General features: G+C 48.0%; 1 protein-coding gene across 2 annotated transcripts in view; it reads right to left on the bottom strand.

Annotated features, from left to right (window-relative positions):
• pgm2l1 (phosphoglucomutase 2-like 1) overlaps positions 1–14,954 on the bottom strand; it is a 97,537-nt gene that overhangs the window by 64,918 nt on the left and 17,665 nt on the right. For both annotated transcript variants that reach the window (XR_008723667.1, XM_055637422.1), the window contains exon 2: positions 11,064–11,231. Coding sequence is in view for 1 of the 2 variants with exons in the window: in XM_055637422.1 (XP_055493397.1) it covers positions 11,064–11,231 (168 nt within the window). In the remaining variant the exon portion in view is untranslated. The remainder of the gene's footprint in view (positions 1–11,063; positions 11,232–14,954) is intronic.

Here is a 14,954-nt window from a genome sequence, read left to right as displayed (position 1 = left end):
CTACACCTGCTGCTCAAGATGTTCACTATGCCAGTGCTGCTGGGCGCAGGCGGAACGATGGCCTGCCACGCCAGCGTAGCGCTCCCGCACCCGCGAGGGACAGCCCGCGTCGTTGCCCCAACTGCAACTTCGCTAGTCATCAGTTTAATGTTTGCCCCGCGCTGGGGAAAACTTGCAATTTCTGCCGAAAGCTCAATCACTTTTCTGCAGCATGTCGTTCCATTGGCAGGCCGGACCCTGCTCCACGGAGGAGCCTAAACAACCTTGCTGAGACTGATAACGCTCTTGGTTCCCAGCACCATTCAGATGAACTCCTTGATTCAGATAACGGCTCCTCCCTTGATGAATCGTCTATTTTTTCGCTCTTGGGTGCACCTGCTTTGATAAAGGATCCCTCTGTACGTGTTACCGTGAATGGGTCGACCTTTACTGCGAAGGTCGACACTGGAGATTTCGCCAATGTTATGTCAAGGAGCCTCTTCGAGCAGATAAGATCTGGTGAGAAGATTACTCCCGACAACTCCCGTCTTCATGCCTATGGGGGAGGAGTGCTCACACCAGTCGGAAAAACAACCCTTATCTGCACAGTTCTGCAGACCTCTCGGCCCCTCACTTTCCTCCTGCTAGACTCTGAGAATGTTACTCTGTTGGGCGCTCGTGCGTGCCAGGACCTCGGTTTGGTTTCCTTCCACCGCGGTGTCCACCTGGTGCAGGCCCCCATGATCGAGTACCCCGATCGTTTTGATGATGTGTTGGGGAAATTACCCTGCAACTACAAGATCGCTGTGGACCCGGAGGTCGATCCGGTAATCCGCCCGGCTCACCGCGTCTCCTTTACCATGAAGGACAGGGTGGAGTCGACTCAGTGCCACATGGTGGCCACGGGCATACTCAAGGAGGTGAGTGATCCCACCCGGTGGGTCTCCACCATGGTTGTGGCCGCAAAGAAGGACAAGAGCGAGATTCGAATCTGCATTAACCCCAAGGACCTAAACCTGGCCATCAAGCGCCCGCACTACCCCATGCGAACAGTGGAGGATGTCTCTGCACAGGTTGGCCCCGCCACTGTATTCTCTGTCCTCGATGCCAAGAGCTCTTTCTGGCAGATTCCGCTGGATGAACATTCCTCATACCTGACAACCTTCAGCACACCCTTCGGCAGGTTCCGTTTCCTCCGCATGCCTTTCGGGATCAACTCTGCCAGCGAGGTTTTCCAGCGCACCATGGAGCAGCTGTTTGCCGGTCTGCCGTGTGCTATCATTGTCGACGACATCCTGGTATATGGGAGGGATGTCGCTGAGCATGACCTCCACCTCCCAAGTCCTGGATAGGGCTTGTGAGGTCAACCTCAAACTGAACCCCAAGAAGTGCCGTTTCCGCGTCCCGGAGGTCACGTACGTGGGACACGTCTTCACGGCTGAGGGTCTGAAGCCAGACCCACAGAAGACGGCTGTGGTCTCGGGGATGCCCGCTCCGACCGACGTGCCCAGCCTGTAGCGCTTTCTGGGCATGGTGAACTACCTGGGGAAATTCATTCCCGACCTCAGCGAGCTGAGTGCACCTTTGAGGGAACTGACCAAGAAGGACATCGCCTGGGTTTGGTTCCCGCACCATCAGTCGGCTATCGAAACCCTGAAGTCCCAGTTGGTCCGCGCCCCCACTCTCAAATTTTTCGACCTGAAGCGTCCCATCGTTCTCACCTGCGATGCCCCGAAGTTCGGCCTCGGTGCCGCCTGCCTGCAGCTCTACGACAGGTTGCAGCTATCTGTCCCCTACGCTTCCCGCACCATGACCCCTGCTGAGCAGCGTTACGCTCAGATCGAGAAGGAGCTCCTTGCCGTGGTGTTTGCCTGCTCGAAGTTCAAGGACTACATCCTGGGCAACACCTTCACTATTGAGACCGACCACCAGCCGCTGGTCACGATCCTGAATAAGCCGATACACGTTGCCTCATCCCGCCTGCAGCGTATGATGCTGCAGCTCCAGCATTTCACGTTTCGAAATGTGTACCGCAAGGGCAAGGACATGTTTGTGGCCGACACGCTGTCCCGCGCACCGCTGACGTCCACTGCCTGACACCCGTACGAGTCGTCTGACCTGATGGTATTAAACGTTAACATTGTGCCTTCCCAGCAGATGCAGTCCCTGATCCATCACACTGCCAAGGACCCTGCCCTGCAGCAGCTTGCGGACGTCATCCGCCGTGGCTGGCCCGACCGTCGCTCATCTCTGCCTGATGGTGCTGCGCCATACTTCCTCGTCCGGTATGAACGTACTGCACGACGGCGTGGTGGTGAAGGGCCACAAGGTCGTGGTGCCTGCTGCGCTGCGGGACCACTACTTCCAGTCTGCCCACAGCGGCCATCCCGGGGTCGAAGCCACTCTGTCCCAGGCCCAAAGTCAGTTTTATTGGCCCGGCATGGCGCAAGACATCCGGGACAGGGTCTCTGCCTGCTCGACCTGCAACTGCCTCGCTCCCCATCAACAACGCCAGCCGCTCCTGCAGCAGCCTGCCCCCGACCTGCCGTGGATGTCGGTCGCCACTGACATTTTTGAGTGGCGTGGCAAACATTTCCTGGTCCTTGTGGACTCCTACTCCAGCTGGTTCGAGGTGGATCAGCTGCCCACCCTCACATCTGCTGCTGTCATCGGGAAGCTGCGCCGCCACTTTGCGACCTTTGGCTCTCCAGTTACTTTGCAGTCTGACAACGGCGGCCAGTTCTCCAGTGCGGAGTTCCGCGCCTTCGCTGCATCCTGGAACTTTCGCCACATCACCAGCAGCCCGGAGTACCCACCGAGCAACGGCCTTGCTGAGCGCGCCGTCCGCAGTGCAAAGGAGTTGCTGGAGCATTGCAGACTTTCGCGGTCGGACTTTTACCTGGCCATCCTCAACCTCCGCAACATTTCCCGTGACCCTGCCCTGGGCTTGCCTGCTCAGCGGCTCATGTCCCGCACCACACGCCCTCCGATCCCTGTCTCCCAGCGATCTCTGCAGCCCGTGGTCCTCAGCCCTGCCACTGTCCAGGAGCGATTTGCCCAGAAACAGGCCATCCAGAAGCGCTCCCACGACAGGTCCTGTCGTACCCTTCCGCGTCTCTTCCCGAATCAGGTGGTCCGGATGCGGTCCCCCTCCGGCCACTACCGGCTAGCCGTGGTCGTCGGCTCTGCGGGCTCTCCTCGGTTGTACCTCGTTGACTACGAGGGTACCATCTACCGCTGGTCCCGCCAGCATCTGCTCCTGGTCAACGAGCCCGCTCCACCCCCTGCAGCCCCTTTTGCCCCTTTGGTTCCTTCCTCTCTGCCCTCCGCTCTTCGCATGCCCAGGGCTCTGCCGTCTCAGCTCTGTGTGCCCCGTTCTCCCCCGGCACCTCCCAGTCCGCCTTCTCCTTCCTCACCCGCTCCTGTGCCCGCTTCTCCTCCCCGCTCTCCTCGTCCTCCCTCTCTGGCAAGTTCTCCTGCCTGTTCCCCTGTCGCCGCCCCGGCTCTCGTCCCTGCTCTTCCTGCGGGGGGGGGGGGGGGAGTGTGGGCTGCGCACCCGCTCCGGGCGGTTGGTCAAGCAGCCTGTACGTTACGGGAGTTTGCGTGAATGTGTTAACTGTTTCTTGCCGGTGTACGCGCGGAGGGTGTTTCTAGCGTATGAGTCGTGGTCGCACTGTCACTGCTATAATACTTTGTTTTCCGAGGGGAAGGATGTAGATCAATGCATGCTCCTTTAACATAGTGACCTCACCACTACTAACCACTCCCCATTATCTTCAGTATAACTGTAGCCTCCCCATATCTCTCTCTCTGTCTAGCTCCAGTGACAGAGCACGGACAGCTAGGGCACTGTGTGTGTTTTATACCAGTATCTGTAATCAAACATGTAGTGAAGACATCACGTGTTTGGAAGTCTTTACAACCACTCTCTGTGTGAAAAATGTTTTTCTCATCTCAGACCTAAAACATTTCCCCTTTATCCTTAAACTGTGACCCCTTGTTGTGGACTTCCCCAACATCGGGAACAATCTTCCTGCATCTAGCCTGTCCAACCCCTTAAGAATTTTGTAAGTTTCCATAAGATCTCCCCTCAATCCTCTAAATTCTAGCGAGTACAAGCCGAGTCTATCCAGTGTTTCTTCATATGAAAGTCCTGGTATCCCAGGAATCAGTCTGGTGAACCTTCTCTGTACTCCCTCTATGGCAAGAATGTCCTTCCTCAGATTAGGAGACCAAAACTGTACGCAATACTCCAGGTGTGGTCTCACCAAGACCCTGTACAACTGCAGTAGAACCTCCCTGCTCCTATACTCAAATCCTTTTGCTATGAATGTGAACATACCATTCGCTTTCTTCACTGCCTGCTGCACCTGCATGCCTACTTTCAATTACTGGCATACCATAACACCCAGGTCTTGTGGCATCTCCCCTTTTCCTAATCGGCCACCATTCAGATAATAGTCTACTTTCCTGTTTTTGCCACCAAAGTGGATAACCTCACATTTATCCACATTATACTGCATCTGCCATGCATTTGCCCACTCACCCAGCCTATCCAAGTCACCTTGCCACCTCCTAGCATCCTCCTCACAGCTTACACTGCCCCCCAGCTTCGTGTCATCTGCAAACTTGGAGATGTTGCATTCAATTCCCTTGTCCAAATCATTAATATATATTGTAAATAGCTGGGGTCCCAGCACTGAGCCTTGCGGTACCCTACTAGTCACTGCCTGCCATTCTGAAAAGGACCCGCTTACTCCTACTCTTTGCTTCCTGTCTGCCAGCCAGTTTTCTATCCACATCAATACTGAACCCCCAATACCGTGTGCTTTAAGTTTGTATACTAATCTCTTATGTGGGACCTTGTCGAAAGCCTTCTGAAAGTCCAGATATAACCCATCCACTGGTTCTCCCTTATCCACTCTACTAGGTACATCTTCAAAAAGTTCTCTTGAATCTTGAATTCGGGTAGGATTAGGGATGTGAAGGTTAGTTCAAGAACCTTATGGTTGTAAGAAAGTCGCTGTTCCTGAACCTGGTGGTGTGGGGCTTCAGGCTTCTGCACTGATGGGAGCAGTGAGAAGATGGCATGTAAATACTTTTGATGCAGGGAAGGTCTCTGCCAGTGATAGACCCGGCTGAGTCCACCACCCTTTGGACTCTTGCGTTCCCGTGGAAATGCCCTTGATGCAACCAGTCAGACTACTTTGTACAATATATTTGTCAAAATGTCTTCGAGCATTTGGACATATACCATATCGCTTTCAATTTCAACAGGAGTAAAGGTGAGGGCAAATTACAATTAAAATACATTTCATCAGGTAACAAGGTGGATAAAACTAATAGCCGTAGATTTAGAGTGAGGCACAAGATATTTAGAGGATCAGAAGAGGCCCGCTATTCACCCAGAGAGTGCGGCACAGTGGCACAGCTTGTAGAGCTGCGGTCTCACAGTGCCAGGTACCCATGGTCCATTAGATAATAGACAATAGGTGCAGGAGTAGGCCATTCGATCAAATCATCCATAATCAGTACTCTGTTCCTGCCTTTTCTCCATATCCCCTGACTCTGCTATCTTTAAGAGCTCTATCCAACCCTCTCTTGAAAGCATCCAGAGAATTGGCCTCCACTGCTTCTGAGGCAGAGAATTTCACAGATTCAAAACTCTCTGTGTGAAAATGTTTTTCCTCATCTCCGTTATAAAGAGCTATATAGGGCTCTTAAAGATAGTGGAATCAAGGGATATGAGGAGAAGGCAGGAACGGGGTACTGATTGAGGATGCTGTCCAAATGCTGGAGTAACTCAGTGGGACAGGCAGCATCTCTGGAGAGAAGGAATGCGAGACGTTTCAGGTCGGAAGAAGGGTCTCGACCCGAAACATCATCCATTCCTTCTCTTATTGAAACATAAGATTATTAAGGGTTTGGACACGCTAGAGTCAGGAAATATGTTCAGAACCAGGTACCACAGTTTAAGAATAAGGGGTAAGACATTTAGAACGGAGACGAGGAAACACTTTTTCTCACAGAGAGTTGTGAGTTTGTGGAATTCTCTGCCTCAGACCGGTTCTCTGGATACTTTCAAGAGAGAGCTAGATAGGGCTCTTCAAGATAGCGGGGTCAGGGGGATATGGGGAGAAGGCAAGAACGGGGTACTGATGATGGATGCTCACATTGAATGGCGGTGATAGCTAGAAGGGCCGAATGGCCTACTCCTGCACCTATCGTCTCCAGAGATGCTGCCTATCCCGCTGAGTTACACTAACATTTTGTGTCTATTTTAGGATGTGCCTCAGAATTGAATGCTAAGTGCTAAGTGCAGGAAGATGGGATTAATGTGGTTAGGTGCCGGCATGAACCTAATGGGCAGAATGACCTGTTTCCTCACTGTATGACTCTCTGACTTTTACATCATGAAGGACTCATTGTGTTTCTGTAACTGAAGGCATATAAATAATTAATCAGGTGAAATGGAAGGCTATTATTCTAAAATTGCATAACCAAAAAAGATATTAAAATCCTGTTCAAGACTGAGTAGGCTTTTGCAGAAAAGCATTGAGCATAGACACAGCACTCGTCCTTTCCACTCGTCACTTTAATTTCATGTCAATGTCAACTTTACTCGCCACATGCACCCGAAGGTGCAGGGAAATGTTTACCCCTTATTCTTAAACTGCGGCCCCTGGTTCACGAAATGAAATGTTTCACGTATCTTATGTTTCTATGACTGTTGGCAGATCAATTTCCCTCCTGGGATGAATAAAGTTTTGTTGTTTCGTATCGTACATTATGGCGAGGAATGGGAAAAAAGAGATAAGAAAATGCTTTATCTTTGTCATGGTAAGAATGAGCTGTATTGATAGTCTCCAGCATTAATGACAATCTGCTTTTGTGACTATTTCTTACACGGAAGGTTTTAAGATCAGCTATCATTTGAATGAATCAGTTCTCAGATCCATTAAAATGCAGACTCCCCCTGGGGGAGGAAGTATCGCATGATTTCCTTTGTTTGCAATTTGTAAAGCCTCAAGAACTTCAACCGCCCCAATGCGGGAGCTTCGACCGCCCCGATCGCGGAAGCTTTAATCGCCCCAACGCGGGAGCATCGATCGTCGGCTGCGGATGGTTCGGCCACCCCGACTGCGGGAGAATAAAGAGGAAGAGGATTGGCTTTCATCACAGTGAGGAACCTGGGGAGTCCGCTGTGGTGGATGTTTATGTTAACTTTTATGCGGTTGTGTGTATTGTTGCTTTTTTGAAGTATGGCTGTATGGTAATACGAATTTCACTGTACTTTAATTGGTCCATTGTACAATAAACTGACCTTGAGACCTTAATTAAGCAAATCCACAATTTAATTAGAAACAATTTTAAAGTAGTATGCAAGATTTGGACAAATAAATATACACCGGCACTGTATGGTCTTTGCTCTGTCATTCAACCGAGTACGTGCCTCATGAAACAGCAGAGGTCAAGGGCGTCAGAGTGTCATACAGCACAGAAGCAGGCCCTTCGGCCCACTTGCTCATGCCGACCAAGATGTTCCATCTATACTTGTCCCACCTGCCCGTGTTTGGCCCATATCCCTCCAAACCTTTCCTATCCATGTACCTGTCCAAATATATTTTAAATGTTGTTATAATACCTGCCTCAACAACCTACTCTGGCAGCTCGTTCCTTATACCCACTACACTCTGTGAGAAAAAATTGCCCCTCAGGTTCCTATTAAAACCTACCCTTCTCACCGTAGTTAAGAGTCAAAAGTGTTTAGTTTTCATATGTACCCAAATGGAACAATGACATTATTACTTGCAATAGCATAACAGGTCTGTAAACACAGTGCCCCATAGATAATAATAAAACAATAAATAGTGCAATAAAAATACTAGTGCAAAACAGCATGGCACGGTGGTGCAGCGGTAGAGTTGCTGCCTTACAGCGCCGGAGACCCGTGTTTGATCCTGACTACGAGTGCTTTCTTTACGGAGTTTGCAAGTTATCCCTGCGTGGGTTTTCTACGAGCTCTTTCCAGATTATGATAAAGGGAAGTGCAACGAGACCTGGGTGTACTTGTACACCAGTCACTGAAAGTAAATATGCATGTTCAGCATTCAGTGAAGAAAGCTAATGGTGGCCTTCATAACGAGAGAATTTGAGTATAGGAGTAAAGAGGTCCTTCTGCAGTTGTGCAGGGCCCTGGTGAGACCACATCTGGAATATTGTGTGCAGTTTTGGTCTCCTAATTTGAGGAAGGACATTCTTGTGATTGAAGCAGTGCAGTGAAGGTTCACAAGATTAATCCCCGGGATGGCGGGACATATGATGAAAGATTGGAAAGACTGAGCTTGTATTCACTGGAATTTAGATGGATGAGAGGGTATCTTATAGAAACATATAAAATTATAAAAAGACTGGACAAGCTAGACGCAGGAAAAATGTTCCCAATGTTGGGGGAGTCCAGAAATAGGCGCCACAGTCTAAAAATAAAGGGGAGGCCATTTAAAACTGAGATGAGAAAAAACATTTTCACCAATAGAGTTGTGAATTTGTGGAATTCTCTGCCACAGAATGCAGTGGAAGCCAATTCTCTGGATGAATTTAAAAGAGAGTTAGTTAGAGCTCGAGAGGCTAGCGGAATCAAGGAATATGGGGAGAAGGCAGGCACGGGTTACTGATTGTGGATGATCAGCCATGATCACAATGAATGGCGGTGCTGGCTCGAAGGGCCAAATGGCCTCCTCCTGCACCTATTTTCTATGTTTCTTCCCACACTCCAAAGACGTACAGATTGTAGATTAATTGGCTTGATATAAGTGTAATTTGTCCCTAGTGTGTGTAGGATGGTGTCGGTGAGCAGGGTTCACTGGTCGGTGTGGAACGGGTGGGCTGAAGGGCCTGTTTCCGTGCTGTATCTCTAAACTAAACTAAAAACTGAAAGAGGTGAACTTTCTACGGGTGCACAGTAGAGAGCATACTGACTGGTTGCATCATGGCTTGGTTCGGCAACTTGAGTGCCCAGGAGCAGAAAAGAATGCAGAAAGTTGGGACCACTGCCCAGTCTATCATCGGCTCTGACCTCCCCACCATCGCAGTCGCTGCCTCACAAAGGCTGCCAACATCGTCAAGGACCCACACCATTCTGGCCACACACTCATCTCTCCGCTGCCATCAGATAGAAGGTACAGGAGCTTGAAATCTGGAACATCCAGGTTCAGGAATAGCTGTTTCCCCACAGCCGTCAGGCTATTAAACACGACATCGAACAAACTCTGAACAATAACAGCCTATTGGACTTGATCTGTTTATTTATGTGTGTATATATATATATATATATATATATATATATATATATATATATATATATGGTCTATGATATATAGACACACTGAACTGTTCTTTATTTATGCTTACAATACTCTGTTGTGCTGCAGTAAGTAAGAATTTTATTGTCCTATCTGGGACACATGACAATAAACTCTCTTGACTCTTGACTTGACTTGAAAGACTAGTGCAACCAAGACAGTTTCTAGTGTGAAGTTTAGTTGGTGCAAGTGACTCGGGAGGTGACAGGTGGAAATGGTAATGCTGGCATCTTACAGATCGAGTTGTGGGTACACATCAGTGTAAGGCGAGAACAGGATTATGCACATCTCCGACATTGGTCCCACCCACTGATCAAAGAGTTAACCAATTGTTCATGTGTAGAAAGCAATGAAGGAAGTTTACACCGAAGATAGACACAAAAAGCTGGAGTAACTAAGCGGGTCAGGCAGCATCTTCTCCGGAGAGACGGAATGGGTGACGTTTTCGGGTCGAGACCCTTCTTCAGGCCGAGTCATTGGAGAGGGAAACGAGAGATATAGAAGTTGCATGGAACAATGCCAAATGCAAATTAGAGGAACAGCCACTCCTATTTCGCTTGGGCAGCTTACAACCCAGCGGTTTGAATGGCGATTTCACTATCCTCAAGTAACCCTTTCATTCCCTCTCTCTCCAGCCACACCTCACCCTAGTCACCATACTAGTTTCAGCATCGTCCTGTTGAGTTTCACTTTCTGTATAACACGTTATCACCTTCCCCACAGCCAACAACGGATCATTGTGGGCTCCACCTTTGTTTGATCATCGTTGCTTTTTGCATACGTTTCATTCATTTGTTCAATGTACATTCTAAACCTCTCGTTTCCCTCTCCCCTGACCTCAGTCCGAAACGTCACCCATTCCTTCTCTCCAGAGATGCCGCCTGACCCGCTGAGTTACTCCAGTCTTTCATTCTTTCAGAACAACTGAATTACTCCAGTCTTTCAGAACAACAGACAGCCAACCATGTCATCTCTGGGTGTCCGCTCTATCACCCACCAAATGGAGCTCAGGGCCTGGCAGACATTGACGCAGAGACAACAACCTGGCTGCGCAACACCCGGTTTGAGATCTAACTATTCAATAGACAATAGGTGCAGGAGTAGGCCATTCAATGTGATCATGGCTGATCATCCCCAATCAGTACCCCGTTCCTGCCTTCTCCCCATATCCCCTGACTCCGCTATTTTTAAGAGCCCTATCTAGCTCTCTCTTGAAAGCATCCAGATATCCTGCCTCCACCGCCCTGAGGCAGAGAATTCCACAGACTCACCACTCTCTGTGAGAAAAAGTGTTTCCTCGTCTCTGTTCTAAATGGCTTACTCCTTATTCTTAAACTGTGGCCCCTGGTTCTGGACTCCCCCAACATCGGGAACATGTTTCCTATCTCTAGCGTGTCCAAGCCCTTAGCAATCTTATATGTTTCAATGAGATTCCCTCTCATCCTTCTAAACTCCAGAGTGTACAAGCCCAGCTGCTCCATTTTCTCCGCATATGACAGTCCCATCATCCCGGGAATTAACCTTGTAAACCTACTCTGCACTCCCTCAATAGCAAGAATGTCCTTCCTCAGATTAGAGGACCAATTATTCCTTTGGTTTATGTTTCATTCGCAAGAAGAAGAGAAGACACCGGTCTTTTGTGTCTGTAACCAATTGTTCATACTCTCCCTAGCATTGCACGGACTTACAAAACAAAACCGGTCACGTGTTTGGACGGGTTACCTGAGTGGACTGTATGATGGTCAAGTCGTTAATGCAGGAGAAGCCTGCACCCATGGAGGATCGCAGCCCCGCCGTGCCAAACGTCATTCTGTAACACAGGCGATCACGCAGTTCCTTCTTCTTCCCATCGTGATGGAGCTTCTCAATCTCAGCTTTAGTCTTGGGATTCTGTGAACAGTGAAATAATAAAAACAAGCAATGGAACATACTGTAGCAAAATTCCCTTCCTCTGCCCATTTTACAACAATCGATAAACGATACGATACAATAGAATGTTTAAGAAGGAATTGCAGATGCTGAAAAAATCGAAGGTAGACAAAAATGCTGGTGAAACTCAGCGGGTGAAGCAGCATCTATGGAGCGAAGGAATAGGTGACGTTTTGGGTCCGAGCCTTCTTCAGACCCAAAAACGTCACCTATTCCTTCGCCCCATAGATGCTGCCTCACCCGCTGAGTTACTCCATCATTTTGTCTACCTTCAACACGATAGAACGTTATTTACCCCAGGAGGGAAATTGGTTTGCCAACAGTCATAAAACACAACAAGATGCATGAAATTAAAGTGACAAATGGAAAGTTGAGGATTGGGGATGTGCAATGGTTGGGGGAGGGGGGGGAGGGAATCAGTTTGCCCCACGATTGAAGGGGGAGTAGTTGCTTTGTCTGAGCATTAGGGTTAGGTTAGATTAGTAGGGTTAGGGTTAAATTAGGGTTTGATTAGTACGGGCATCAGGGGTTATGGGGAGAAGGCAGGAGAATGGGGTTACGAGGGAAAGATAGATCTGCCATGATTGAATGGCGGAGTAGACATGATGGGCCGAATGCCATAATTCTGCTCCTATCACATAAGAATTTATGGGCACCACTATTCTATATTATTAACCAGGGTAGGACAATATTTAATTACGTTGGCTGCCTTCCCGAGGCAGTGTGAAGTGAAAATGTAGTTGATGGTGGGGAATCTGGTCTATGTGATGGACTGGGCTACAATCTTGGGCAGTGTTGTTCTCAACCCACGCTGTGAGGATGTTTTGTATAGAGGTACAGGAGGCTATTCAGCCCGTCTAGTTCAGTTTTTTTTTTAAGTTTAGTTTACAGATTCAGAGCGGAAACAGGCCCTTCGGCCCACCGAGTTTGCGCTGGCCACACATTAACACTATTTACACTTATACCGAGTATGCAAACCCAAGCCAATTAACCTACAAACCTGTACGTCTTTGGAGAGTGGGAGGAAACCGAAGATGTGGGAGAAAACCCACGCGGTCACGGGGAGAACGTACACACTCCGTCCAGACAGCACCCGTAGTCGGGATCGAACCCACGTCTCTGGCACTGCAAGCACTGTAAGGCAGCAACTCTACCGGCAGCCCTTGCAGTCCTGGAGGTCCCCTCAGTTACACTTCGCTCCCCTGCTCCTTTCTCCCCACTTAGTTTTGCTTATTATAGTCTTGTGTACAAAGATACTCAGGGGTTTAATTTGGTTCAAGTATTATAAATCCGCTAATGCCCGTCAACAAATGTATGGGCAAAGCCAGCTGGACAGAAACTAGAGAGGAAGCAAACGCACCCAGATCAGGAAATGGCACAGAGATAACACATAAAATACTTCTGCAAAATATTGGCCTGTACATGAACTGTACATAAGCCTACGCTACACTCCCTCAATAGCAAGAATTGTTTCCTCCGACACTCCAAAAACATACAGTTTTGGAGGTTAATTGGCTATTGTTAATTGTCTCCAGTGGGTGTAGGATAGTGCTAGTGTACTGGGATCGCTGGTCGGCACAAACTCGGTGGGTTGAAGGGCCTGTTTCCGCGCTGTATATCTAAACTAAACCACTAATCATGTGTAAGAAGGAACTGCAGATGCTGGTTTAAACCGAAGACAGACACAAAAAGCTGGAGTAACTCAGCGGAACAGGCAGCATCTCTGGGGAGAAGGAATGGGTGACTTTTCGAGTTGAGACCCTTCTTCAGAGATGCTGCCCGTCCCGCTGAGTTACTCCAGCTTTGTGTGTCTATCTAAAAAACTAAACTATTTGGCTGGGCAGTGAAGAAAAGCGATTAGTTGGTCCCTGTTTATAGTATGTCAGCTATTTCACAGGATGTTGATAGTTCGCATTTATTTATCAAGATGGCAAAGTCAGCGGGGTTGTTCAGGGACAATTCCAGACCAAGCTCGAGTTCCTTACTAACCACACAGACACCTTTCGATAAGCGAGTTTGGTATTCCGATTGCGCACACCCAGGTCAAAGGTCACTATGCATAAACAGCAGTGGAGAAGTGAACCTTCATTCCTTCTGTTTTTTCCAGCTTTGATTCTTCTAGGTAAGAAAATATTGCTTTCAAACTATGAAATAGTTGTATTTATTCTTCCTTTGATAAAAGCTAAGATTGTTGTCGTTTTTATTGCTTTATTATGCTTTGGTGATTAAGCAAGATCGTGATTGTCCGTGGTCGGTGTCGGGCCAGTGTCGGTTGAGTTGCTGTTAACTGTTGCCTTATTAAGACAAGGCTTGCGCATTATGGCTGGCCACAAGGAAAGGTTGGGCAGCATCTATCGCTGGCAACAACACATCCCCTCAATAGACTCCTCTCCGCCAAGACGCCTCCGAAAAGCATCCTCTCCTATCATACAAAGCTTGAAAGCACGTAATCCACTAGATGAAAGAATAGCTTCTTCCCAGATGCTTCTTAACAGATGCTTGAAAGGACCTCATAGGCCAAGGATGAGATCCTGATCTTCCAATCTTCCTGGTCACGTCCTCATGAATGGTCAGATTTGCCTGACAGCATCAAAACGTTTCCCCATAGTTTCTTCGGTAGACACAAAAATGCTGGAGAAACTCAGCATGTGAGGCAGCATCTATGGAGCGAAGGAATAGGTGACGTTTCGGGTCGAGAAATGTTCAAAATGGTGACACTGATCTGACGCTGGCAGTCGCCAAAAAAAAATCGCCAAGTGGGACAGACCCTGAAGATGCAGAGTGCAAAATATAACCTCAGCATTGTACCGTATCAGTTCTTTGAATTAGATCCTCGTTGGTTCAACCCAAAGACGATCATTCCTTAAGAACTGGTGTGAAATGGATGTACACAATTTTCCTATTGTTTATGCTACATGGATACAGCTAAAAGAACACCAGGTTTGTTGAGTTTTGCTTGTAGAGTTTGTCGATGATGGAGAACTCGCCTGGAGAAGGGGCAATCATTTCAGGCTAGAACTTGTAAACTGATTCGTTGCATTCTTGTTACACACACCACCATGCTGCCAGCTGTCCGCCCTGCCTCACACAGCGTTACATAAATTGTTGATGACAATGATTGTTGATATAAATTATAAATGGCAGAGTTCTGGAGAATGCTGTTCAACTAGAGGCCATAACCTCAGAATTAAAAGACGTTTTTTTAGGAAGATGAGGGGAAATTTATTTAGTCAGTGGGTGGTGACTCTGTGGAATTCTTTGCCACAGACGGCTGTGGAGGCCAAGTCAGTGGATATTTTAAAGGCAGAGATGGATAGATTCTTGATCAGTACGGGTGTCAGAGCTATAAGAAGGCAGGAGAATGGGGTCAGGAGGGAGAGACAGATAGCCATGATTGAATGGCAGAGTAGATTTGATGGGCTGAATGGCCTAATTCTGCTCTTATTACACGACTTCATGAATTTCGCAAACTGAGTGTTGCAAGTATTTTGTGTTATGCTCCCCAGTGCAAAAACATGGCTATTCTTTGCAAGGGATCACCAATCTTCATTAAAAGTGGTAAACTAAACCTTTTTTTTTATTCTACTGGTTATTTAATAACAGTATTAGGTTTTAAGCTAATATTAGTGTTAATATTATTTATTCAAATTCAATTGTTCTTCAATATTACTGATTATAACAAAC

This window comes from Leucoraja erinacea, chromosome 6 (assembly GCF_028641065.1).
Source record: "Leucoraja erinacea ecotype New England chromosome 6, Leri_hhj_1, whole genome shotgun sequence".
NCBI lineage: Eukaryota > Metazoa > Chordata > Chondrichthyes > Rajiformes > Rajidae > Leucoraja > Leucoraja erinaceus.
The sequence above is the reverse complement of the archived record's forward strand: the minus strand, read 5'-3'. Positions and strand labels throughout refer to the sequence as shown.